Raw genomic sequence first — 27,206 nt, 5'->3', positions numbered from 1 at the left:
GTGAAGTAGTGGGTTGCCTCAGGAGGTCATGAGTTCTCTGTATATTGGGGAAATTCAAAGCATGGATGATTACTTGGTGAATTTGCTAGAGGGAATTCTTGTTCAGCTATGATTGGATGAGATGGTATTCCTGAACATGATGATAAGTCACAAATTGTTTGTGTATTCCTATTTCACGTTAGTGAATCACATTGAGCTTGAAGTCATAGATCTTTTTCAGATAAACTGCTATGAAGCCATAGTTCTCCTATGTTATTAATGAAGTTGATTTTTTTAAGTCATAATTTTTTTTACTTATGAATTATTCAATTTCCTCCTATTTATTTAGGCTCTGAATTTTAGTTAACTAAGATTTTTTTGGATTCTGACTTTGCAAATTATATAGCAGGAAAAGTAGCTATTTTTGATGACAAATCTAATAAGCACACCATCTAAGCCCTTAGCAAAGTCATTTTGAAAAGTGTTAAATAGCATAAGACCAACTACAGTTGGTGGTAATGCTCCCTTGAAGGTCTGTTTCCACATTGACATCGAACTATTAATGATAGCTTCTTTAAATCTGGTTATTTAGCCACTTTTGAATCTATTTAAACAGACTACCATCTTGCCAATTTCTTTCCATATTTTCTTTTCTTTTGTAAAAATTAATTTGTCTATTTTTAAATAGAATTGATTCCCAGGGATCACTATTCCTCTCTTCCTTCCCCACATTATGAAAAGCATAATCCAACAAAAAGATATGAATTTATAAATTATGTCTTTTGTATTTCTCTTTATCAGTTCTTTCTCTGAAGGTGGACATTCACAAGTTATTCTACAAATATGAATTCTACAGCTGTATATAATGTTCTCTTGGTTCTACTCATTTCACTCTTCATTATTTCATATAGATCTTTCCAAGGTTTTAAAAAATTAGCCTGCTTATTGTTTCTTATGGCATTATAGTAGTCCATAAAAATCATGTACCACATTTTTTTTCAGCCAATTGATAGACATTCCATTGATTTCTAGTTCTTTGCTACCACAAAGGAGCGACTATAAATATTTTGAAACATAGATTCTTTTATAATTCTCTAGGTATAACTCCAAATTGCTTTCCATATCTTTTCTAATCAGTCAATCAACAAGATTTTTTAAATGCCTACTATATGTCAGGCATTGTACTATGTGTTAAGGATAAAAATGCAAGAGGGAAAAATCTCCAAGAGACTGCCAAACTTTGATAAAATCTAGGTAAACTATTTATAGAATTCCCTTGATTTACTATTCTAGTATAGCCCTGTTAATAAAAAAAAAAACTGTGAAAGAACACTATCTGCATTCAGAGGGAAAACTGTGGGAGTAGAAACACCGAAGAAAAACAACTGCTCAATTACATAGATTGAGGGGCATTTGACTGGGGATATGGACTCTAAATGATCATCCCCAGTTCTGATCAAGGATACATGTAATACCCAGTGGAATTGCGCGTCAGCTACGGGAAGGGTGGGAGTAGGGGAGGGAGGAATAGAATATGATTTTTGTAACAAGGAATAATGTTCTAAGTTGACTAAATAAAATTAAAAAATAAATAAAGGAAATGTGGTTAGTCTGTCATGATCCCTTTTTGAGAGCCATGTTGCTCACTGTTCCTTTTCTAGTTGCTTGCTAACCATTCCTTTAACAATGTTCTGTATTTTGCAAGGAATCAAAATGTATTTCATGGCAGATAGTAAGAATTTCTCATTAAAATAAAATACTGAAAATAGATTTTCTGAGCAAACTGACTTTATTGAGAGAGCTACAGGTCTAGTAAGGGTCTAGAGGCATACCTAGCATAGTCTGAGACCCTGCTCATCACAACTGACAGATATTTATAGCTCTAAAAGATCTTACAGCAAGATGTTTTATGTCATTGCTTTCTTTCTCAAAGGGTGTGGGGGGGTACAGGTTTTTTCTCAGGTCTTCGCTTACAGAGGTCTGTGACATGCCATACCATATCATGCATTGGCAATTTGAGCATTATAAAATCATAATAAGGTTAGTCTTACAGGTCTCATATCAGCCTGTTTCTATGCTACATCTTGTTATGTAATTTTACAGTCATCTTGTAGCATTCTCCAGGATGCTATGGCAAGATAGCTGATACTATCACCAGACATTGAGACAATATAGTAATCTCTAGTTAATTTGTATAGCCTGTTCTCTCTTTTAGGGTCAGAAGGTTATAATTGTGAAGTTAACCTATTTATATTTAATAATCTATTCTTATCATTTGATTATATGATTTATGGTAACTGTCACAATTATTTAATCAACTAATAACTAGGACTATTACTATAAAATCAGTAGTTACAGTTTAACCAGATTAACAAGAATAAATGCTTTTTTTGATTCATTGATTCTCACTGGCTTATGTGGAATTTGCTTATTACAGATTACATTTTCTTTCCTTTCTTGAAAATCAGGACATCTGTCCTTCTTTAGGCCTATAATACCTTCACATTTTTCATAAATTGTCATAACTTACTTCTTGCTTCCTTCAGTACTGTGGGTCCTGGGAACTGGGTACCTAGTAGTTCATCTGGAACTTGGACTTATCAAGACCAGTCAGGTGATTTCTTAGTAGTTATTTTTTGAAAGTATATTTTCTTTGGCAAAGAAAACAGCAGCAAAATAAGAGAGAAACCAAGAGATAGAGTCTGAGACAGCAACAAAGAGAAATATGAAGACAGAGACAGAGAGATGTGAAGAGAGAGAGAGAGAGAGAGAGAGAGAGAGAGAGAGAGAGAGAGAGAGAGAGACAGAGACAGAGACAGAGACAGAGAGAGAAAGAGACAGAGACAGAGAGACACAGAGAGAGACAGAGAGAAAAAGAGAGAAAAAGAGAGAGAGAGAGCAAGCGAGCAATTTAGGACAGGTGGCATCATATTTACCAATTATAATATTTTGTCATGTTCTCTTTCTGTTGGTCTACACTTAATTGCTCTTCACTCTGTAGTCTGAGTTTCCTTACATGGGAATATTTTTCTCAGTATATAATCCTACTCTGCTATTTTCTTTTACCTATCCTTTTCCTTTTTAATAAAAATATTCCTTTCCATAATCACATTCTAGTAATGGGCCTTATCCTCTTCAAATCTCAGTGATAACTGTGATGTCAATTTCTTTCTTGCTTTGTATTTTTGGGTATAGATATATGAGGTCATGAATTTTATTTTTGGCTCTCTTCACAAGAGTTTGCCTTCTATGAATTTCTTGGTATCTTTATTGCTAATCTTCCTACATTGTAGTAACTCTCTATGTTAGCTGTATTGGTGGGAAAATATATGCAACTTTCTCTTTTTCTGTTCTTTTTTAGTTTAAAGTTCATTTGATTAGATTCGCAAGACTCTTAGTGAATATATTCTTACTATCATGCTTTGTGTATATGTGTGTGCAGTCCATCCCTACCAGGTAGCTTCTCATTCCTCTATTTAAGTCTACAGTCCAGAAATATAAATCTTATTCTCAGATACCATCTTTTAAACCAACTGTTCTCTTTCTAAAGCTGCCTCTAGGTTAAGTCCATGACTTTTATTGCCAACCTTTATGAAAATACCAACTATGCACATATAATCTTCAATTTCTTGCCCAAGAATGAGTGAGAGAATCTTTCCCTTTCTTACCCAGACCTAGGAAATGAACTTACATGATTGAAAAAGCCCTTCATGAAGAATCAGGAAAAGACAGAATAACTAGAGCTAGAAGAGTACTTGGGAATCACCTAGGCATGTCTTGGCATTTCATTCTTGGACTTTTTCTATTCAAAAGTTTAAATCAATGACTTGGATGAAAAGCATGAGTGACATGTTTATCAAGTATGTGGCTGACATGAAACTGGCAGGGATAACTAACATGTTAGATGGTAGAATAAATATTAAAAAGGATCTCAACATGCTAGAATGATGGGCCAAATCTGACTACTATAATTCAGGAGAATCATGATGTCATTGGTGTGCATTCTCTTTCCAAGGCTGCAATCCATGTTATTAAAGGCTAAATCCGATAAGATGAAAGTTTATTGGGATAAATGTAAAGTCCTGTATTTAGGTTAAAAAAGATTCAACTTTATAAATATTCTACAGGAGACATATGGCTAGACAACAATTACTGAGAAAAAAATCTCTGGGGGATTGTGTGGGATTAGCTCATTATGAGTCAACAATAGGATGTGGCAGCCAAAAAAACCCATTACAAACATAGGCTTCACTAGTGGAAGCATAATTCCTGGAGGATAGAAAATGTTCACCTTGTTTGTTGCCCTTTTCAGACCACATCCAAAGTTTTGTGTCCAGGTCTGAGCTATATGTTTTAGAAGGAAGAATAATGAGCTTGAATGCATCAGGATGGTGAAAGATCTCAAAACTATGCCAAATGAGGATTAGTTGAAGGGCCTGAGAGTACTGTTCTGGTGAAGAACCAAGGGAAAAGAATGATACCAATCTTGTAGAATGATGTTTTCATGGAGAAGAAGGATTAGATCTTCTTGGTCCCTGAGGACAGAACTTGGGTTAAAGATGTAGAGAGGAAGGCTTCTGCTCCTTATCAGGAAAAATCTCTTAATAATACAATTGTCCAAAGAGGATGAGTTTTGCCTCATAGGGTGGTGAGTTCACAATTACTAATTACTCGTCAAGGGTGTTGTAGACTAGATTCACTATTTATATAGGAGCTGGTCTAGATCATTTGTAGGGTTTCTTCCAACTCTTAATATTGAGGATTTGATTTTTTGATATTATTCAACTCTCACCTTTCATTTTCTAGATAGAGCTATTCAGGTTCTGGTCTCCCTTTGCTATTAACAAGCTTTATTACCTTAGGCAAATCACCTGGTTTCTGGGTCCCATTTTTATTTCATTTGTAAAACCAGAGGTTTCAAGGCAATGTTTTCTATAGTACCTTCTCATTCTGATTATGTAATGTAGAGTCTTTTTTAAAAATTCTTACCTTCTGTCTTGGGATTGATACTAAGTATTGGTTCCATGCCAGAAGAGTGGTAAGGGCTAGACCATTGGGGTTAAGTGTCTTGCCCAGGGTCATACAGCTAGGAAGTATCTGAGGCCATATTTACACTCAAGACTAAGATCTCTCTCCACTATACTACCTAGCTGCCCTTGTAATATGATTCTAAGTTCTTTAAGGAGAGTTACTGTGTAACTTCTAAAAGTGTCTTTCCAAATTTTTCAGTCACATCTACTTTTATACAGAATGGTGGACTTGGAATCCAGAAGACCTGGGATCTTACCTATCTTTGTGATCATGAGCAAATCATTTAGCCATGCTGAAAATCAGGCAACTTTCTGAGATTATCAGTTACTGAGAGATTGCCATAGGTATTGGTGGAATCAGTTCTCTCCATGAGAGCTTTTACAACAACAAAGTCACATGCCTTTGATATATTGACATATATCTGTATATATATAAAGTTAGGCACCTCCCTCTATCTCTATGGTTATGATCACTTCTAATTTCCTAATTAAAAACTATCCAAAGGATCTGACATCAAGACATGATGAGGATATCTTCACAACACAGTTTAATGTATTAGGGTCATAGGATTTCAATCTGGAAAAAGTCTGAAAAGTCTTATCTTTTAAGTCACACAGTTAATATAGTCTGGAGTCGGGAAGACCTGAGTTTAAATCCAACCTCATCCATTCATTAGCTTTGTGACCCTTGGAAAACTAATTAACCACTACTTGCTTCAATTTCCTTACCTATAAAATGAGGATAATTACATCTACCTTCAAGAGTTGTTGTGAAGATGAAATGACATAATATTTTTAAGTGCATAGTATTGTCCCGATGCATGGTAAGAACTATATAAAGGCTGGCTATTATTATCAAACAGGGACAACTATACCCCAAAGAAGCTAAATGATTTGTCCAAAGACATCAAATAAGTGGCAAAATTGTGGATGTGAATCAAGCTTTCTAAATCTAGAGACAATGTCCTGCCCACTATAGCTTACTACTTTCCTTGTAGCACACAGGTTAAGAAAGCATGGTTGAATATAAACCCAAAAGTGTTTGACATTTTTAATCAATGTCATCATCTTCCTTCTCCACTGACCTGCTGTCTAACTTTCCCTGTCTCTGTGGATGGTACCTTTATCTTCCTATTTGCCAAGACTTTAAACTTTAGTATCATCTTTGAGTCTTTTCTCTCCTTCATCCCTACACACAAAATCATCTGTCAGCTTTTCTTTGGCAAAATTCTTCATCTGTTCCCTCTTTTCCATTCATATTGCCAATATTTTATTTTGGCTCCTCATCACTTCTTGCCTGGATTATTTATTTCACTAGTCTCCTAACTGGTCTCTCTGCCACCATTCTTGACCTCTAAGGTCCTTTCCTTAAGTCTGGCCTAAATTTATGATCTTATGATCTCCCTTCTTCAGGTTATCCTTCACAAATTGGCAAAAGAATCTTCCTGATCAATAGATAGCTCCCCAATGGCTGAAGGCTTAACTGTAAACTTCCAAACTTGGCCTTGGAGGCTCTTGACAATCTGTCTCCATCTTTCCTTTCCAGCCCCCCTCCCACATGAACCCTCCTCCCTTCCTCCCACCCCCATTAACACTATCTGTGTTCTAGCCAAACTGGGCTGCTTGCCTTTTTTGGATTTCATCTTGTCCTCTTATGCCTCTATTCATTCATGTAGCTTCTCCACCCAGGCCTGGAACATGCTCCTCTCCACCCCCCCCCCACTTCCATGTCTTAGCCAGTTGAAATTCTTTTCTTCTTTCAGAACAACTGAGGTCCTATCTCCTTTCATGAAGTCTTCCTTGATCCCACTAGAGTAAAGGGATCTCTCCCTCCTGAAGTTTCTCATGACATCCAGTCTGAAATCCCCTCTTTTGCCCCATCTCATTCTATTTCATATCATACTTTTTTAATGCTTATATCATACTTCTTCTAAATCATGCACATTCCAATGTTAGGGACCATATTATTGTTCTTCCTTTTTAAAAATCTCCTTCAGTACTGAGTACTGTGCAATGCCCACAGTAGGTGATTAAGAAAAGTCTGCTGAGTTAAATTGAATAGTGATGCCTTTTTGGGATCTCCAGTGGTATCTTTATCTTCTATTCATTCCTGAAGAGGGATCCCAAACTGTTAACATGGTGACCAAGTAAACAGAACCAGAATCAGAATGTAATTTAAGCTGAAAGTTTATGATGTCTCTTCAGTTCAGTGGCAGAGCTCCTCAGATGACTGGTTTTAGTTACTGTCCAACGATGCCTCTCTACAGCCTATCTGTTCCCTATGGCTGTCATTACCTTCCTCAGTGGATCCCAGAGGTTTAGAGCAGGAAGAAATCATTGAAGTCATCTTGCCTGCCTCTCTTATTCTGAGGATTAGTGCATTGGAGCCCAGAAAACTGAAATGATTTGTCCAGCCTCAAGTGAGTAGTTAAGCCAGGACTCACATCCAGTCTTTTGGATTCCAAATCACATTGTCTTTCCATGATGTCATGCTGCCTTCCAACATTTCTTGTCTTTTCAACTAAATCATAATTGGTTTGAGAGCTAACTGTTTATTGTATTTGTTTTGTATGGTTTTCTTCCACAGCATTATTTCTTAGTTCTATTTCATAGCATTTGATCCAGTAAGTGTTTAATAACTATTAGAGCTTTTCAACAATTTCAGATTACTTTGCAAACCTCCATAGGCACTTAGTGATGATGGAAGGAGTATTGGCGACCAATTTCTCCCCCTTTTACATACACAAAATAGAGAGGCATAAAGCCTGGAAGTTTGTCCAAGGTTACACAGTGGGACAGACCTCAGAAGAGAACCCAGACCTCTTTAATCATTGCCAGTGACTCTAGTATACCATCTGCTGCAAGGAATATTGTACAAATTATTGTGTCTTAAAACTAAAGTATTTGTATTTAGCTACAAGAAAATAGTCAAACATAAGAGTAGCTGTCAATGCTTGGCCAGTCTTCATGACTCTTCTTTTTTTTCAACAAACCTCTCAGGGCCTATTAACAGACAGACTTATTTATTAAAGCCAGAAAAATTGTTCTTTCCTCCCTTCCTCCCTCTCTCTCTCCAGTGGGTTGAAACTCGGAATTTACATTTTTTTTCTTGTTTCTTAATACTAGCTCACTGTTCTGTAGCACTTCACAGTTTACAAAGCATTTGACTTGGTAAAGACAAGATAGAATCCTGGGGAAGTAGGAAGCGTAGGTATTATCACCATCATTTTATAGATGAGGAAACTGAGGTTGAGAGGTCTTCAATGATTTGCAAAGAGTCACATGGCTAGTAATTCCAGAATTATGATTTGAGCCCAGGCTTTCTGGCTAGAGTTCTCCTGTTCTTTTTGCCATACCACACTGTTTCTAAGAACCAGTATAATCAAGCCTAGGATCACCAAACCCCAGGGAAAATAGTTCCAGGAAAGCCATCCTTCTGGGAAAGACCATCAATTAGTTGCTTAATGGTCTTGATTTGTTGGAGCCTATGAACAGGGGGTTGAAGTTACTTTCGACTTCCTTTTACAAAAGACTTCAAGGAAGGATTGGCAAGTATGACCTTATTCACTGTCTGACTTAGGGCTTCCTGACTAATGTGTCAGGACATAACCATTAGGTTACAGTGGCCTTATGTTGCCACCATAATAGGCTAGATTTTCCCTTTTGGTTTTGTCTTAAGTTACTGCTCCAATGAGTTTCCATGAGGACCACTCTAGACCATGAACTTGACTTTCTCTCCTTTCCCCATAGCTGCCTTTCCCTAATCTCACATTTGCTTGACAATAGAATGAAAACAAAATGGAAGAGGTTGTGCTAAATTCCTTGGGGTAGTGGATGCCCCAGCTGTTATTGGTTTATCTAGTGTCACCTGGCCATCATATTTTAAAGCCATCAAACATTAGAGACCAGGTAATCTAAACCTGTTTTTTAAGATGGGGCAAGGAGAGCCACAAAGAGGAATTAATGTGACCAAGTTTATATACCCAGTTACAGAGCACCCAGGGTGGACTCTACACCCTAGACTTAAGATCATAAGTTTATTCAACAGCCTTGGTTTTTATAGTACTCATTAAATGCATAGTATTGAGAGGCAATAGGGCATATTGTATAGAGTGCTAGTCCTGAAATAAGACCTAAATTTTATACCATTTCTTGTACCTATTAGTTGGGGAACATTTGGGCAAGTAATTCAGCTTCTCTAAATATATTTCTTTAACTCAAATAGTAATAACAGTACTTGTACTTTCTATCTTATAGATTTGTTGTGAGATTCAAAAGAGATGATTTAGTTTAAAGCACTTGAAAATGTTTCAGTGCTAGAGAAATGACAGTTATTGTCACTCTTGCTATAACTCTATGGTCTTGATCTTATCTCTTGAGTGAAGTTCAGAGAGAAAGGGTACTAGGTGTAAAATTTAAATTGAAATCCAATAATCCCAAGTATTATATTTTATAAGATTTATTAGTAATCACTTGAAGTAGAAGAAATACAAGAAAAAAAAGTAAAAGGGTGAGTAAAGCCATGTGAGTAAAATTCTCCTGCCTGGCACTCACCCAACTACCACAGCCACATTCTCGGGAAGAAAAGCATGAGAGGGAGGAGCTACATTCAAAATATATCCTCCCTACGTTAGCATGTGACATGAGAAAGAACATGGGAAGCTGGGAGAGAGAGTTCTGGGAAGCAAATTCTAATTATACATAGGACAAGTTGTGCTCCAGCTATGATCCTTAAATATTTTGTATTTTGTAGACAAGTGTGTAGGTGGATAAAATGACTACTTTTTGTAATTGAATGAAAGTCTTGGTATGTAAGCTTATGTGCACTCACTGAAAACATCTTTGGGACAACTCCAGTAGCAGACAGAATGACAAGCATAATATGTACTTCATCCTGTTTGCATGTGGTTTTGATTTCTTCCAATAACTTTTCATTTTACATAGTTTAGAGAATCTGAGTATTTGGTACAGAGACATCTATTAAAAATACTGTTCTTAAATTTTTATGGACTGATGTTATGTCTGGTCTACCATAGGCAACATTTTTATCTGTGATAATAATAACAATAACAATTAACATTTGTATTGCACTTAATTATGTGCCAGATACTGTGCTAAGTGCTTTATAATTATTATGTCATGACATTCTGTGATAATAGTCTGATTCCAATGCAGTTTATTTTGGAGTTCTCAAATATGTTTTGAAGTCTACATTTAGAATATAGAGATATATTGTGTGTTAGTTTGTGAAGGAAAGTTATTTTGTGGTGTATAAGTTTAGCCATTCAATTGTATCTCTTTAAAAATGTATATATTTTTCAATTTGCATATAAAATAATTTAAAATATTCATTTTTAGAATTTTAAGTTACAAATTCTCTCCCTTTCCTCTTTCTTCCTTGAGACAAGCAATTTGATATAGATAAAACTTGTTCAATCATGCAAAACATATTTCTGTATTAGCCATATTCTGAAAGAAAACATAGACAAAAAAACCCCAAGAAAGGTTAAAAAAAAGTATGCTTTTTTTTTCAGACTCCATCAGTTCTTTCTCTGGAAGTGGATAGCATTTTTCAACATAAGTTATTTGGAATTGTCTTGTATCATTGTGTTTCTGATAATAACTGAACCATTCACAATTGATAATCTTACAATATGCTATTATAATGCATAGTATTCCTCTGGTTCTTCTCATTTCATTTTGCATCAGCTCACATAACTTTCCCTAGGTTTTTCTGAAGGCACCCTGTTCATCATTTCTTATAGTACAGTAATAATCCATCACAATCCTATAACCCAACTTGTTCAGCCATTCCCTAGTTGAAGGACAAGCCCTCAATTTTCAATTCTTTGCTACTACAGAAAGAACTATTATAAATAGGTCATTTACCTCTTTCTTTGATGTCTTTGTAGTGGAGACCTAGTAGTAATATTGCTAGGTCAAAGGGTATGCATAATTTTATAGCCCTTTGGGCATTGTTCCAAATTGCTGTCCAGAATGATTAGATCAATTAATAACTCTACCAACAGTGCATTAGTGTCTCAGTTTTTTCCTCAAACCCTCCAACATTTGTCATTTTCCTTTTCTGTCATATTAGCTAGTCTGATAGGTAAAGGGGTGGTTCCTCAAAGTTGTTTTTATTTGTATTTCTCTAATCAATAGTGATTGAGAGCATCTAAACAATATAACTACACACATATTTGATTAGTTAGTCTGAAAACTGCCTGTGCATATCCTTTGACCATTTATCAGTTGTGGAATGACTAACATTATTATAAATTTGACTCAGTTATATTTAAGAAATAAAACCTTTAACAATCCTCCCCCAAACTCTTTTCTGCTTTCCCTCTAATCTTGGCTGCATTAATTTTGTTTGTGCAAAACCTTTTAAATTTAATGTAATGAAAATTATCCATTTTATGTGCTGTAATGCTTTCCATCTCTTGATTGGTCATAAATTCTTCCCTTATCCATGGAACTGACAGGTAAAATATTCCATGTTCCCCTAATTTGCTTATGATATTCCCCTTTATATCTAGATCATGCTCCCATTTTAACCTTATATTTTTTTAAATGGAGGCAGTAGCAAGACAGAATATTAGTGCTTGAAGGGAAGTCTTCCTGATCTAACTCAATGCAGAATTTGTTGTGGGGCTTTTTGACTGGGAGAGCCTTTGGATTCTGGTGGAAGTGAAAAGAAGAGGGAATAACATGGGGAATAATCAGGGAATAACATGACCAAGGCCCAGAGGTGAGAATTGCAGTATTTTGTGTCTGGCAACTTAGGCTTTGGGTTATTCTAAGAAGCTGTGAGAAAGAGAAGGGAGAGGTCACTTCCATTTGGGATAAGAAAGGTGAAAGAATCAGGGGAGGTTTCCTGGGGCTATTGAAGGATGTCAAAAACAGAGGATAGAGAGCAGAGCCATATTTGGGATAGGGCCACTGGGGATTTACTAAAGGGTACCTACATTCTGTAAGGAAACTTTCCTCCCTTGCACCTAGGGGTGAGCTAGTAAATACTTACAAATTGGCTTTCTGGGGAGAAATGTACACAGAACACACTTTCAAGTTTAATCTGCATTATTAACAGTTTCTTCATTGCTTTCTTAAGTCTAGACAATTAGCATTTGCCAATTTCTGAGGTGTAAATGTTCACACTCATAATGAACTGGTCTGAGCTGGCTCCAGGAGGTCTTTGCTTGCTAAGGGCTAGGCAAATGGGGATTAAATGACTTGCCCAGTATTACACAGCTAGGAAGTATCTGAGACTAGATTTGAATTCAGGACCTTTCCTCTCTATGCCTGCCTCTCAATCCACTGAGCCAGCTAGGTGGCCCCTTGTTCCTTTACTTTGCAGTCTTTCATACCCAGGGGCCCTGTGCCAAATAGTATGACATTTCCTTCTCTAACCCTCTTCTCCATCCTAGTTACCCTTTGTTCCCACTGTCCTCTGTGCCACTGACCCTCTCCCCTCTCCTCCTTTCCTTAATTCCTAGTTACATTTCTGGGAGAGCAAAGACAGTATCCAACACAGTGCTTAGCATAGTAGATGTGTTTAATAAATGCATATTGAGTAAAGCACAATTGGCTTAGAGTCAAGCCTAGAAAATCGAGTGTAATTGTTAGAAAAAGTCGTTTCCTCAGTGTTCTGCCAGTAGAAAGTCTAGGAGTTTGGGATGGGCGCCTCTCCTGGGAAAAAGTGACCTATAGACAGCTTTGATAACACAATTCCCCTGAGTCAGCTCATTGTATCAGGGACACTTCATGTGATAGTCCTGCTGACTTAAGGCTGATTCTACTCTTAATCCTTGAAGAGCTGCCCTGGGCTAGCTCTAGACTTAGCTCATCTGTCACCAAGCCTAATTCCCCGATGTGCACCCATGGTGAAAAGCCAAGGTACCAGCGTTCCCCCAGCCCCCACTATACCCCTCCCCTACCGTCCCCACCAAACCAAACTCAGAACCCAAGCCCCTGAAACATTCCTCAGAGGCCTGAATAGCTGATCCCTTTTCCAGTTCATTGGATCCCTGCAACGCTTAACCCTTTCCCCGCTCCCTTCCACGAGGGCTGATTTGAATCTCTATTGCCACTGGATAACTGTGTGTGTGTGTGGAGGGGGGGGGAGGGAAGAGGTAGGAGGCGGGGTGCAGCTTGGGTAATGTGGTTGAGGATGGAAAGCAAGAGCCCTGATGGCAGAAAAAGCTGTTTGCCTTGGCAGCCCAACCTCAGATCCAGAGCCAAGGTCCAATCCGTCTTAATGATTGACTTTCTTAAAGCACTGGGCTTTCTATTCTCCTTGGCTCTGTCTGGGGGTTAAGGTGTTTATTGGGAAGGCAAAGTGCTGAAGCCATTACTTTCCCTAGACCCAGGGCCCCGGTTCCTTTTGCCTCAAAAAACTAAAGTCCATTTTCCCTCCAGGAAGACCACAACACAAGAAGCTTTGTTTTCTCGACCCACCACACTATTCGATTATTAAGGGGGCAGGGAATGGAGCGCACTGAATCTCCCCCATCCTCCCAGATTAGAGCAGGTATTTGCTAAGAAAGGAGGCTGCCCAGGGAGGGGGCATCCTCCTACCCTTTTCCACCTTGGTATTCCTGCATGGCACAAGCCCACCCTGCTCCCTACACAAGTATCTAGGGTCAAGCTTAGAGGCTTTCATCTGGGCTGACCGAGAGGAGTAGCTGTCCAAGGAGGGCTCCTCCTACATTCTTGCACCCCTGCAGAGGGCTACCCCACCCTGCTCCACCCACAGATGGTGGCCAGGGTCAAGCCTGGGAGCTTGCATCAGGGCAGACCTTCAGAAAGAGGGTTGCTCCCCATGTTCCCTGAGCGCCATTGCCCCTCCCAGCCCCATTCCAGCCTCCTCTGCACACAGGTGGCTAGGGGCTGCAGAAACAGCTGGGCTTCCATGAAATAATCCGCCCCATCTGAGCCACCCAGGAGCCCTTTTGGCATTTGAAGTGTCTGGTGAACAAGGTGAGAAATGGAAAGCTGCTTCGGATTCCCAGTCTGTGGATGGTTCCTGCCCATGTCTCTTTAGTAAATCAGGCAACTCAGCGAAGTATGCATTTGTGGTTTGTGGTCAGGAGCCGGGAGGGCAAGTAGGGAAGGGCCATAGCTATTGCCACAACCATGGAGTCGGGAGCCTGGCTAAATGAATTAATAAGCCTGCCGCCCTTCCATTTGCACCCCCAGCTGGGACTAGTGCAGTTGGCTAAGCTGTGCCTTTGTTCACCTTCCTTGTTCAGGACCTACTGCCTCAAAGCTAGCTCTTCCACTGGCTCGGAGGCAGGAGCCCTCTGCCGTAATTTCACAGGGAGTCTGCCTGCCCTGATGGCCAGCCCAGGGTCTGTGAAGTGCTGCTTGCCAAAATGCATTTGCACAGTTGGATTGGAGAGGGGGACTGGCATTTCCCCGACCGAGATGTCCCGAGGGTTGACCTTGCCCACCCAAGTGACTCCTCCAAGATAGCTCCAGGAGACAGAATTTTTGCCTGCCCAGTTAGTTCTCTTTTAAAAACTTTATCACAGCTTGGGATTTCTGTTAGGGAGCCCCAAAATGGGAATGAGGGAGGGGTTTGGGGGCAAGCATGACTGTTTCTAGCCCCCAGGCCCCTTTAAGACTGACAGGCCTGACAATAAGGGGTCTGTCCCAAGCAGCTTGGTCACATGCCATGTCTTAATGAGAGATTTGCACTTTCCATCCCTGGCAGTAGCACAACTCCCATGCCCTTATAATCCTCTGTTGAGGGGCTTTGGCCCTCTTGAAAAAGTAATGGAATTGGATATCAGACTGAGTGACATGGATGGCCGGCTACCAAGACCATTTTATCAAGGCCATTTGGAGAAGATATATCCAGGTCAATCGTCCAAGTGGTCTTGAGTTCTAAAGGGGCTTATCAGCTATCCCTGTTGCAATCTTCTCCAGGAAGAGCATGGAATGCTAAAAAATGACCTGGGTTGTGATCCTGACTTTATAATTAACTTGCTATATGACCCTGAGCAAGATACTTCTCTAGGCCTCCATTTCTATATTTGTAAAGTGAGGGGGATTAGGTTAAACATCATCTAGTTTATAATTCTAAGTCTTATCTTGCCTAACTGGACCATAAGTTTCTCAAGGGTAGAGGCCTTCTTTCCTTCCTTCCTTCCTTCCTTCCTTCCTTCCTTCCTTCCTTCCTTCCTTCCTTCCTTCCTTCCTTCCTTCCTTCCTTCCTTCCTTCCTTCCTTCCTTCCTTCCTTCCTTCCTTCCTTCCTTCCTTCCTTCCTTCCTTCCTTCCTTCCTTCCTTCCTTCCTTCCTCCTTCTCCCTCTTCTTCCTCCTTGTTTTTCTTTTTCATTTTTACATTGACTCCATTTTCTCCTTTTCTCCCTCTCTCCCTCTTCTCTCCCAAAGAGCTATAACTTTTAAGAACAAATTTAAGAAAGAAAAAGAATTTTTTCAGTAAAACCAATCAAAGATTCAAAGTCTGCTATTATAAGTAATGTTTTCTATCTCTTGGATCCCACTTCCACAAAGAAGTAAGGGGTCTTCTCCTGTCTCTTATTTTAATCCAAGTTTAGTCTTTATAACTTCATAGCATTCAATTTTGTTATTTTTGTTCTTTCCATTTACATTGTTATAGTCATGGTGTCAACTGTTTTTCTGGTTCTACTTTTTTCATATTGTACCAGTTTATGATTTTTCTAAAGTCAGATTTTTGGACAACGTTAGAGTCAGATTTAGGGCCCAGTTTTCCTGATGTTTGGGTCTTAACTCCAGTTAAGAAAAACTTTATATTAGGTTTCTTTCAAAGTCTGAGGCTCCTTCCACCATACTCATGCAGAGTATATATATACATATATATATATATATATATGGTGTGGGTATTTCCCAAATAATACTGTTTTGAAGTAATGTTACAAGGAAGCTCTCTTTTAATAATTGCAAAGTAAAAAGGGAGAGGATACAAGTAGGGGAAGAGAGGAAATGAAAGAAAGAGGAGGAGGAGGGAAGGATTGAAGGAGGAGAAAGGGAGAGAGGAAGAGAATAGAGAAGATGAAAGGGAAAGGAGAAAGAAGGAAATGAAGAAGAAAGTTTCCAGAAGGAAAGGGGAGAAGAGAAGACAATGTAGGGGAGGTAGGGTGGAATGGGGTTGAAAATTCTTTCAAGCTACAAACTACAAACTCATTTCCCTCTACTCTCTCCAAGACTGTGTCCTTTGTCCAGTTGTTTTACTTAAAATAAAATTCTCAAGAATATATTTTTGACATTGGTAGGGTGTGTATAAGGACTGCTGGGTAAAAAATGTAAAGCCAGATAGATAGGTCTCATGGCTGTGACCATGGTTAGCAGCTGATAACCTGTGGCTTTGAGTCTCATTATCACACATTGTTTTTATGTTGATTGAGAAGCTTGAGATGCTTCCAAAAACTTTTCTTTTTCCTCTCCTAACAGGGAAAGATGCCGAAGAAACAGTTGTTTGTTTAGAACTATATAAATGGGAAGATTATTGTGTGGTTATGTGATTATTATTTGTTATCCGTAGAGCTCCAGAAGCTTTCATTCTGCACTAAATATCAACTTTCCATGACTGTCACATGCCTGAAATTCCACCATTAGTGACTCAGTTCCTTGGGAACTTGGGAGATTTCCGGTCTATTAAAACAACAGAGATACTCTTTTATCTTCAGGGATTCTTTTATCAGATCTGTTCGTGCAAGGCCTTATTCTCACTAGTTGTCAAGTGTAGAAAGTACATGTCAGATAATGATTTGGGGCAAAGGGTGATAGAAAGATAATAGAACCATAGATTCAGCTTTGGAAGTGATCTTAGAAGTCAACAAATACAATGCCCAATTAGATTTGTAATAGCAACCAAATTTTACAGATGAGGATCCTTAGGTAGATGTAATAAGAAAGGAATAAGAGCTCAGAAAGAAGTGGCAGAAAGCAACAATAATAATAATAACTACCATTTATATATTTATATAGCACCTACCAAGTATTAGGCACCATGCTAAGATCTTTACCATTATTATCTCTTTTGAGCCTCACAAAAACCCTGAGAGGTAGCTGCTATGATTATCTCCATTTAATAATTGAGGAAACTGAGGCAAACAGAGTAAGTGACTTGCCCAAGGTTATACAGTGTATGAGGGTGGATGATAAAACTTTGCCTATTTCAAAGTTATACTTGAAGCTGGATCCACTTACACGCCTGTGAAGGTTCTGTTATTGGCTCATTTCAGTCCTGTTTGCTTCTTTGTGACCTATTTGGGTTTTTTTTGGCAAAGATACTGGAGTGGTTTGGCATTTCCTTCTCCAGTTCATTTTACAGATGAGGAAACTGAGACAAACAGGGTTCAGTGACTTGCCCAGGAGTACACAGAAAGTAAGTGTCTGAGGCCAGATTTGAACTCAAGGAGATGAGTCTTCCTGACTCCAGCCCAGTACTCTCCACTGTACCACCTAACTGCCCCGTTATAATCTGCATTTTGCAGATGATGAAAATGAGGTCCAGAGAGTAAAGGATTCAGAAGACATGAGTTCATACTATTTTTTCCTAATTACTATATGCAAATCTTAACCTTTTTGGATCTTAGTTTCTTCATCTGTGAAACAAAAAGTTTTGGGCTAAAAGACTCCTAAGGTCCTTCCAGTTTGATATTTATAATCCCAGGAGAGCAGAATGGGACTTCTTCAGGTCATGCAACTCATTACCATCAGAACCAATTCGTCGAACTCAGGCCTACTTTCCCCATTACACCCCCAGAAGCCCCTTGTTGCTCTCTCCCTTCACGTTTCCCTGCTTCATGAAATGAACACCACAGCCAGGTTCTTGAGCACTATAAACCAGAATCTCTTCCAACATGGCGAGGAGGCCAGCTGAAAAGTGGGAGAGTGTAATAGATTGCAAGCTGTTCAGCTGTCAGACCAGAATGGTTCTCACTATACACTATACTCCCCATGAAGCCCCCCACCTTTGTCCAGCATCAGTCCCCTCCCCATGTTGCAATGGTCATGGGTTCAGACATATCCATAGGGCAGAGGACAAGCAACCTAGGACACCTAATTGCCTAACCAGACATGTTCCCAATCTACATCTTAAAATAAACCCCTGAAAGACAGAAAGATGTTAGTAATTTCTGGCCATATGTACTTCCCCCTTTTGCTCTCCACCTCCTACCCAAAAGAAAAAATGGGTAGAGCCAAATGGCAAGGAAAAAAAAGATTTTAACGCACAACACATTTTCATCATTTTATCCCCCTGCCCTCCCTACCCCCTCTCCCACGTAAACTACATTCCTCTACATGGTCATGGCAAAGGAACATTAATTTCTGATTCAGGTTGTGATTAACTTATAAAAGCGACTCAATCAAAAGGGTGAAATAGTTTCCACTGAAGTAAGAGCATAGTGGTGGTGGGGGGGAGAGTAAGGGATTTGTAGTCAGAATGATTAATCCCAAGGTTCAAATTGAAACTTTGCTGTTTACCATCTCTGTGGCCAGATCACTTCCCATCTTTGACCCTCAGGTTTTTCTTCTATAAAATGAGAATATAGGACTAAATGTCTAAGGTCCTTGCTAGCTCTTAATTTTATCACATATTAAACTGGATGTTTCTATTAGAAGGAGGGAAGTTGCTACATTTGGTATGTTAGCCTAGGTATAGACTCCTTTTCAAATCCTACTCCTCCAGAACAACTATTGGTTTTCATCAGGCCTGGTTCACTGGTTGGGATAGACTCATTTCCTGCCCTTGAGAGGGAAGCTTTGTGGTACAGTGGATAGAGTACTGGATCTGGATTCAGGAAGACCTGAATTCAAATCCAGCTTTAGACACTAGCTGTGCAATTCTGGGCAAATCGCTTAATCCCATTTGCCTCATTTTTCTCATCTGTAGAATGAGCTGAAAAAGGATATGAGAAACTAGGATCTTTGCCAAAAAAATTCCAAAACGTGGTCAGGAAAAGTTGGATATGCATGAAGTGACTGAACAACAACAAGGATCTTTGAAAAGCAACCTAAAACTATCTTTCCCAGAGAAATAAACCATCCCTTTTGGATTTTTTAGGGGAAGATGAGGTAGGGTAAGGAATGTAAGAGCCTTCTTGATGACCTTTTCAAGCCTAAAGATCTATGATATATAGATATTAGAAGGTCTTTGAAATATTGACATGGTTAAATCACTCAAAACAATTGAATGGTTTTAGAATATTTAGCCTATATATAGATATTTAGCCTAGAAAAGGGAAAGCTAAGCATATCAAGGTATCCTCAAGGATTTAAAGATTTGTCATAGGAAAGCTTAAATATTCTGGCCACATAATGAGAAGGCAGGGCTCCTTGGTCAAAGACCCCAGTGTCAGGAAAGATTGAAGGCAAAAGGAGAAGAGGATAGCAGAGGATGGGATAGAGAGATAATGCCATGGAAACAATGACCATGAATTTGGACAGACTTCGAGAGACACTGGAAGGCAGAAGGATCTGGTATGCTCTGGTACATGAGATCAGAAACACAGAAAGGGAGACAGAGACAGAGAGACATAGAAAGAAACAGAGAGAAATAAACTTTGGACTGAGGCATAATAATAATGCTTGTACTTTTATAGAACAATAATGCTTACAAAATACTTTTCCCATAAAAGAGGAATTACAAATGTCATTATTTTCATTTTCCAGATGAAAATGAGGCTAAGAGGTTAAGTGACTTGTCCTTGTATATATAGCTAATAAATGCCCCAAAAGAATTTGAAAACAGGATTCCAGACTCCAATACCAAGGTTCTTTTCATGACACCATAGCTATCTTTAAGAAGCTGAATCTGGTCCCCAGATCAGAACATTTGGGCCACTGGAGCTCAATGTATGAAACTCTATATTCTTGAAAACAAAACAAAAACATGTTAGTGGCCATGGTAGGTGTGCTAGGGAATGTCTAGACCAGAAATATTAAAGTGGGGCTTGAATCAGGCAAGCTCTCAGGAATAGAAACCATTCAGGGTTGTAAGAAAGAAGTAAGAAAATATCTAGTGAAGTGCCTTGTGCATAATGGGTATCCAGATAGATCTTGACTTTATTTAAAGACCTCATGTTCAAGTCTTTCTCTAATACTTCATGACATGAAAGTGGCCCTGGTTTCTTAATTGCTGTTCCAGAAGAAAGGAAGGTGAAGGAAACAAGCATTTTTTTTAAAGTGCCTACTTTGTGCCAGATGCTGTGCTAATAACAGTAATGATGGCTAACATTTACATAGAACTTAAGATATGCCAAGAACTATGCTAAGTGCTTTATACTTATCTCATTTGATACAACAAGGTTGGGTGCTATTATTATACCCATTCTAGAGTTGAAGAACCTGAGATAAACAGAAGTTGTTGCACAGCTAGAAAGTGTCAGAGGCTAGATTTGAACACAGGTCTTGTTCACTCATGGCCCTGTTGACCCATGGCCCAAAGAACTTTTCACTGTACCACCTAGCTGCCAGAAGACAAGCTCCAGAAAGCCCTACCAACCTCCAAAAACTTTGTGGTTTTGGTGATGGGCTGTGTGTTGGACATCTGAGGATCAGCCTAACTCATATTCATGGAATTTTATCTCCAGGAAGTTAGTGTGGAAGGATGAATTACTTTGGCTTCAAGAGCTCCTGAAGATCACCAGCTAAAGACCAAAACATACTATATTTGATTTTTTTCTCCTTTTTTTTGTTTGAGATCTCTTCCACAAAATGAGTAATATGGAAAAATATTTTACATGATTGCACATGTAAAATCTTTATCAGATTGCTTACCATCTTAGGGAAAGGGGAGAGGGGGAGGGAGTGAGACAGGGAGGTTGGGAAGGAGGGAGAGAATTAATGTCAAAAATATTTTTACATGTAATTGAGGAAAAATAAAATATTATTAAAAAAAAAAAGATCATCTGGTGAGGCACAGAGAGTCTGAGGTCGGCATCTGGGGAAGGAGGGTCCACACTGACAAATTGTGGATCTAGTGAAATCCTGAAGTTTGGAAATATAGGCAAACATAGTCTTGCCCAACAAAGGGAAAAGAATATTGTGTAGGGGGAGAAAAGGGGCAAGGGAGACAATCTCCTTATGAAAATCCTCACAAACACTGATTTAGGTAGTGGGAATCTGCTTTCAACTGTTTATAGACTCTCATAAGGTAACACTCATTACACGAATGCTCACCCACAGTCCCTGTTTCAGTACAAGATGTAAGGAACAGAGGAATGACAACAGAACCAATGATAACAGCATTACCTGCCCATTGACACTTTCTCCATCCTTCATCCCTTTTATTCTTTCAGCATTACAGGTGTGGGGAGAAGGGAGGGATGAAATGAGCAGCAAAACCTTCTCCAATCAATCATTCAACAAACATTTAGTGTTTTCTATATGCCAATCATTTTACTAAGCCCTGAGGGTACAGATAAAAAAGGGGAAATAGTTCTTGTTATCAAGAGGCTTACATTTAAATCAGGAAACACCATTTCCATAAATAGGCATTTGTAATAAGGTATAAAAAGCTTACATATTTTAATTGGGGAATTGTGGTGAGGAAGGCTATGACAGCTGAGGGGATGGAGAAACTGGGAAAAGTCAGAAGAGGGCATTTGAATTGAGTTTTGAGGGAAGTCAAAGATCCTAAGAGGGAGGAGGAAGGAAAAGAACAAATATTTATGGAGTACCTGCTATGCGCTGGGAGCCTTCCTAAATGCCTTCTAAGTATTATCTCATTTGATCTTCACAATGAATCCTGGGAGGTAGGTGCTATTACAATTCCCATTTTATAGTGGAAGAAACTGAGACAGAGAGAAATTGAGTGCCTTGTCTAGGGTCACATAGCCAATAAGTATCAGAAGACAGATTTGAACTCAGGTCCTCCTGACTCTATCTACTGCATCACTTAGCTACCTAAGAGATAAAAGTGAAAAGGATATTACATTCCAAGTAAGAGAGATTCTTGTCACACAAAAAGAGAGAGCTATTCAGTTGTCATAAACCTAGGGGTGGGAATGATTGGTGGGAGTGGGGAGCTTATAGTAACCAACACCATGTTTTACATCAAAAAAAGCACATGTTTCTTCTAAATTTCCATGGCATTTGTCCATTATCTTTTAGTTTGCCTTGGTGGGCTCAGGGCTGGACAGTAAAATTTCCCTCCACTGTAGTCCTAATTTTGGTTGCTGGTTTATAAGAAAAATTCAAATCTAAAATAGTTTCTTTTCATTTTTTCTCCCCCTCCCTTTTCTTTCCTTTTCTACTCTTCCCTGCCTCTATAGCACTGAGGATGAAAATAAAAGAAGTGAAAAAAGAAAATGGAGACAAAAAGATTATCCCCAAGAAGAAGAAGCCACTGAAATTAGGACCCATCAAGAAGAAGGAACTTAAGAAACTCGTCCTATACTTAAAGAATGGGGCTGACTGCCCTTGTCACCAGCTAGATAATCTCAACAATCATTTCCTCATCATGGGGCGGAAAGTGAAGGCCCAGTACTTGCTGACGGCCATCCACAAGTGGGACAAGAAAAACAAAGAATTCAAAAACTTCTTGAAGAAAATGAAAAATCATGAATGCCCCACATTTCAATCAGTTTTCAAATGATTCCCTCCCAAAGGGTGGGTTTGAGAAGGGGGAGGGTGGGCTGGGGTAAGGGGTGGGGGGAGAGCATAGTCCTGGAACCTTGGTGGTTCACACATATGGCTCCTTCTATTAGTAATGGATGTTGTGTCTGTTGATTTTGTTTGTGTGTTTGTGTTTGTGTGTGTGTGTTCTGTAATTCCCTTCAAAGCTTCCACTTCTGTAACTTCCCCCTTACCTACCTCCCCTTCCCCTGAAATGCCTTCCCCTCCATCATTATCCCAACTTCTGAGACAAGTCATTATTGAAAATTAAGATATGGGGTCTAAGAGGGACAAATGAAAATGAAGATCTGCATCATCCAAAGCCCCACAGGCCCTAGCTAAAACCAGGTACAGATCCATTTCCACCAAGAAGTTTAGGAGGAAAGAGTCTGCCAGGGAAAAGGATGGTGGTGGTGGTTGGTGGGGAGGGGAAGGGACAAAAGAGAAAGAGAGGTGAAGCCAGATCATTTTTTGAATTAGGCAACGAGAAAACCCTCCAAATGCCAAATTCTACAACTTTGCTCATTTAGCTGATAAAGTGCTCATGAATCCATCAGCAAAAATCTACCCTGGGGGATGAACCAATTCTAGCTAGTTAATAAATCACATTGCACCTAATTATAGGTTATTTTCCTTTTCTCTGTTTCTGTTTATTTTTTTAACTTCAGACCAATAAAGAAATATTTGCAGAGAAGAAAATCTTTAAAGTACAGTTTGTAGGTCCCTCAACCCTCCCTCAAACTAGCAACAAAGCCACATCAATGCATGCCCTCCCCAAAAGTTTGGCCATGATTTCTTCCATCACCTTTCGAAAGAATTTCCTTCTTTCTGCATGCCATGCCATTCACAGCCACTCTCAGTTCCCTTCTTTGTAATGCTTCAGGAAGGGCCAGGTTGCATGGGCGAAGGTCAGATTTTCCTGTGCTTCCTGTCAAGCAGAGGCAGTACCGTGGGCATGATGCTGCTGACATGAAACAGATGATGTTTTTTCAGTGACAGCACTTTCAGACAGAGCCTGAAGGCAATACTTAGCGGTTCCAAAGAAACTTGTTTAAAGGGGGGAGGGGGCTGGAAAGCTGTTTTAAAACAGCTTTGCAAATAAGTACTCACCCAGCATAAATCACAGGTTAGCCTGGGTAAGGAGCCCAGGGCTCTGATTTCACCAACCATCCTGTTTATGTACCTCCTAGGGAGAAGGAGATCTGGCAGTTTTGGGGTTGTTTTTGCATTAGTTTATAAGGCTTAAAAAAATCAAAACATTTCTCTCCATCTAACCCTCCCTCTATTTTGTGGTTCAGTGCAGAGGAGAGGTAAAGACAGACCAAGATTCCTAGATTGTTTTTAGACTTCTTTCCATAAGAGTGGCATTCTGTCTAGGAAGTATTGGCTGGTTTTTGCATCCAATCATAATAGTAATTGCATTCATATAGGGCTTTAAAGTTTGCAAAGTGTTTTCCATGTAATTTTGTTTGATTAAAATGAAATGCTGGGGAGAAGAGAGGGGTTTGACAAGGCAGAATCACTTTGTTTGGGCACATCTTTTTGGTTCCTTTACACTTTGGCCTCAAAAAAGCAAATTAAGAAACACTCTACTTTAAATCCCTTGTTCTACTGTGTGGAAGCTAGTTATTTGAAGTTAAGATCCTTTGGGTGGCTCAACAACAAATGTCGAACTAATCTGCCCATCTCATCCCTCCGCTTTTTCAGGCTCTCATTTCTGCCCAGTGAATTTTCAGCTAGCCACGTGCAAAGAACACAACTCACCATGCCAACAGTTTTTCCTCAGGCCCCTCAAGAGACTTCTTAGAGCCAAAGTGTTTGAAAAATTGTGTTAATGCTTCACTTTAAAAAGGACCTTCCTTTTCCTGGAACCTTCTAGAAAGACAGTTATTTTCCCCCCTTGTGTTTTCTCTGTAACCCCACTTAGATTAGTCACAAGACTTTAAAAAGTGAGATCAGTTATAACTTCTGAAGTCCCATTAGATACAGAACTTCCTGGGAAGATGCTGGAAATACAGTCTCCAGCCTGTGGTAGAGTTGAGAAGCCAGGCACTGGTTACACAGGCCAGAGACAAAAGCAGCCAAAAGCCATTGAAGTCTTTCTAAGAATTCCATTCCAACCCACAATCTGCCCCTCGGGTTGCCTGCTTAAGAGTTATCAGTCACCATAATATAATTAATAAGTGATATTATCTTTTGAACGTGTGGCTCCCCTGTCCCTGATAAAGTTTGGAGAGGACAAGATAGGGTTGATATGATTTGTATGTGATATTTCAGATGAGGATTTTGTGTTTTTTATTGATTTTTACACATGTATGTACATTAGTTGATTAGAATTAAAAAAAAATTTTCTTGTCATCAATTAAACTTAAAAGCAAGTCCATGACTTACATGGAATAGATTTTAGATTTGATAATTGATTGTAAACTCAGACATTCTTTTCTGGTTTGCCTGACATTTTTGATCAAATTGATACACCCAAGAAGATGTTTTTACAAACAAAATGTGACAGAGACTTCTTTCCACAATTATCTCGAAAAAAAAATTCTGAGATAATAGTTGATTCTAGTAGGTGAAAGAAATTTATGGAAGAATGAGAGGTTACATCTTGCTAATCTCTATTTAGTGAGGATTCAAAGACAGCTAAGTTAGGAAAGAGCTAAATAGTAAGAAAATGTGGTTTTCTATTTCTTATTATTTTCTTTAGTCTACGAATGGCATCTGCTAGTGTGACCTCATCCTCCAAATTCCTGGATTTGGGGCTTTTACTGTGCATATTACAAAGACTTTCAGTTATATATAGCAGCCAGCCATGTCTGGGACCCTGCAGCAGTTTCCAGAAAAGATGGAAGTTTGGCAAACTTTTCCCTCTCCAAGGGCACCCTTTCCATCCGAGATTTGGGCATTTCCTGAAGCCAGAGCAAACTCAAACCAAACCTTTGAACAGAACCCTTGGTTGTATCCCCAAATATTTCCACATGGAGCTGCCCAGGATGAGATGTGACACCTTTTGCAAGTTGACCTAAATGCAAAAAGTTAAAGCAGCCAAAGTTTAAAAGTCAATGTAACCCCCTTTTCCCTGAAATCACCAGCCTTGTTTTGGTAATAGGCAGGACTGAGAGCAAGCTCATAAAAAAATCAGAGCTAGCACCAGAAGAAGATGGTCTGTATGGTATAAAGGGGAAACTGGTGGACTCCTTAATGGAACCTTGGTTCTATCTCTTGGTACCATTGGGGAACTCTTTTTCCTTGGGCAGAAACCACCCAAAATGTTTGACCCACCTACAGTAGTTCATGCCAGGACATGGTCAAAAAACCCCAAGCAGCTTAATTTTCCTTGTTTCTTCAAATTGCAGATTTTCTACCTTCATTAAAAAAAAACCAAACAACAACAAACAAAAAGAAAAACCTACAGACCAACCAAAATAGATTCTCCCTCTCTTCAGGCCTCCAAATAGCTAGAAGAGTGGCTGCTACCATCTCAGGAGTTTCTAAGCTTCCTTTGGTTACTGTCATTCATATTTTCTGAGTATCTGTTTGCTAAGCAGTCTTCAGGTAACATAGCAGGAAAGGACTAGCAGCACCTACTCACCATCTGCCAGCAACTGCATGGGACACAGTGGAGAAATCGTACGTCCCTCTGGAGTCCTCAAATTCCCTTCTCTTATACTCCATATCTTATATGAAAGCTTTGAATACTGTGAAGATGTTTTCTATTCCATCTCATTTCAGCATGTTTTTTCAAACTGCATTACTTTACCAGATGTTTTGATGTTATCACTTATGTTAATAGCAAGTCCAATATTTGTTCATCTTATTCTCATGCTTTTCCTGCCATGTATCAATATTCACTTAACTAAAATCACTCAATTAATCAATGGCAATGTCATTTTTTTTTATCCACCAATTCCCACTCCTCAAAACAACCTGACTCTGTGTATTCTGTGTTTTTTTTTTTTGTAAGATGTTGATTTCTGCTCTTAACTTCTTGTCTTTCCAATGTGGATTGGAAACTGGGATGGGTTTGAATGAACATTTGGGATCTACTGCAGGATGAACACTCTGTGTATTTAGACCATCCGCTGCTATTAATAACTTCCAGAAGTACTTCTCCTGACTACATGTGTGTTTCAGTTCAGAGAACATCAAATCCATGCTCTGCAAGAATACATTATCCAGACCTGCTAAGAGTTTCTTTTCCATATTTTTGCCTTTACAGTTTGCCTTCTCCCCCTCGATTATACTCTTTTCAACAGTTTCCTTTGATTTACCCTTTGCCCAGAATCACAGAATCTCAGTTGGAAAGGACCTCCAAAGCCATCCAGTCTAACCCATCCCTGAAAAAGAATGCCCCCTCTACAAAATACCTATCAAGATGCTCAACTAGTCTCTGATTAAAGATCTCCAATGGCAGGGAATCCATTCCCTTTTGAGGTAGCCCTTTCCAGTTTTGGACAGCTTTAATCATGATGCTTTTCCTTATGTCAAACCTAATTTTGCTTTCATGCAACACCTACCAATTTTTCCTCATTCTGTCCTATGAGACCAAGCTCAACAAGGTGAATCCCTCTTCTCCATGACTGCC

The 27,206-nt window shown here is 39.1% G+C and overlaps 1 protein-coding gene across 1 annotated transcript in view; it reads left to right on the top strand.

Moving 5' to 3' along the window:
- The window catches only part of SFRP1 (secreted frizzled related protein 1), an 83,056-nt gene extending 56,557 nt beyond the window's left edge, over positions 1-26,499 (top strand). The window contains exon 3 of the mRNA XM_007476947.3: positions 22,279-26,499. Within this exon, the coding sequence (XP_007477009.2) occupies positions 22,279-22,601 (323 nt within the window). The 3' untranslated portion in view covers positions 22,602-26,499. The remainder of the gene's footprint in view (positions 1-22,278) is intronic.
- Positions 26,500-27,206: the final 707 nt, after the last annotated feature.

This window comes from Monodelphis domestica, chromosome 1, assembly GCF_027887165.1.
Source record: "Monodelphis domestica isolate mMonDom1 chromosome 1, mMonDom1.pri, whole genome shotgun sequence".
NCBI classification, from domain to species: domain Eukaryota; kingdom Metazoa; phylum Chordata; class Mammalia; order Didelphimorphia; family Didelphidae; genus Monodelphis; species Monodelphis domestica.
This window is presented reverse-complemented; position numbering and strand designations above follow the sequence as displayed.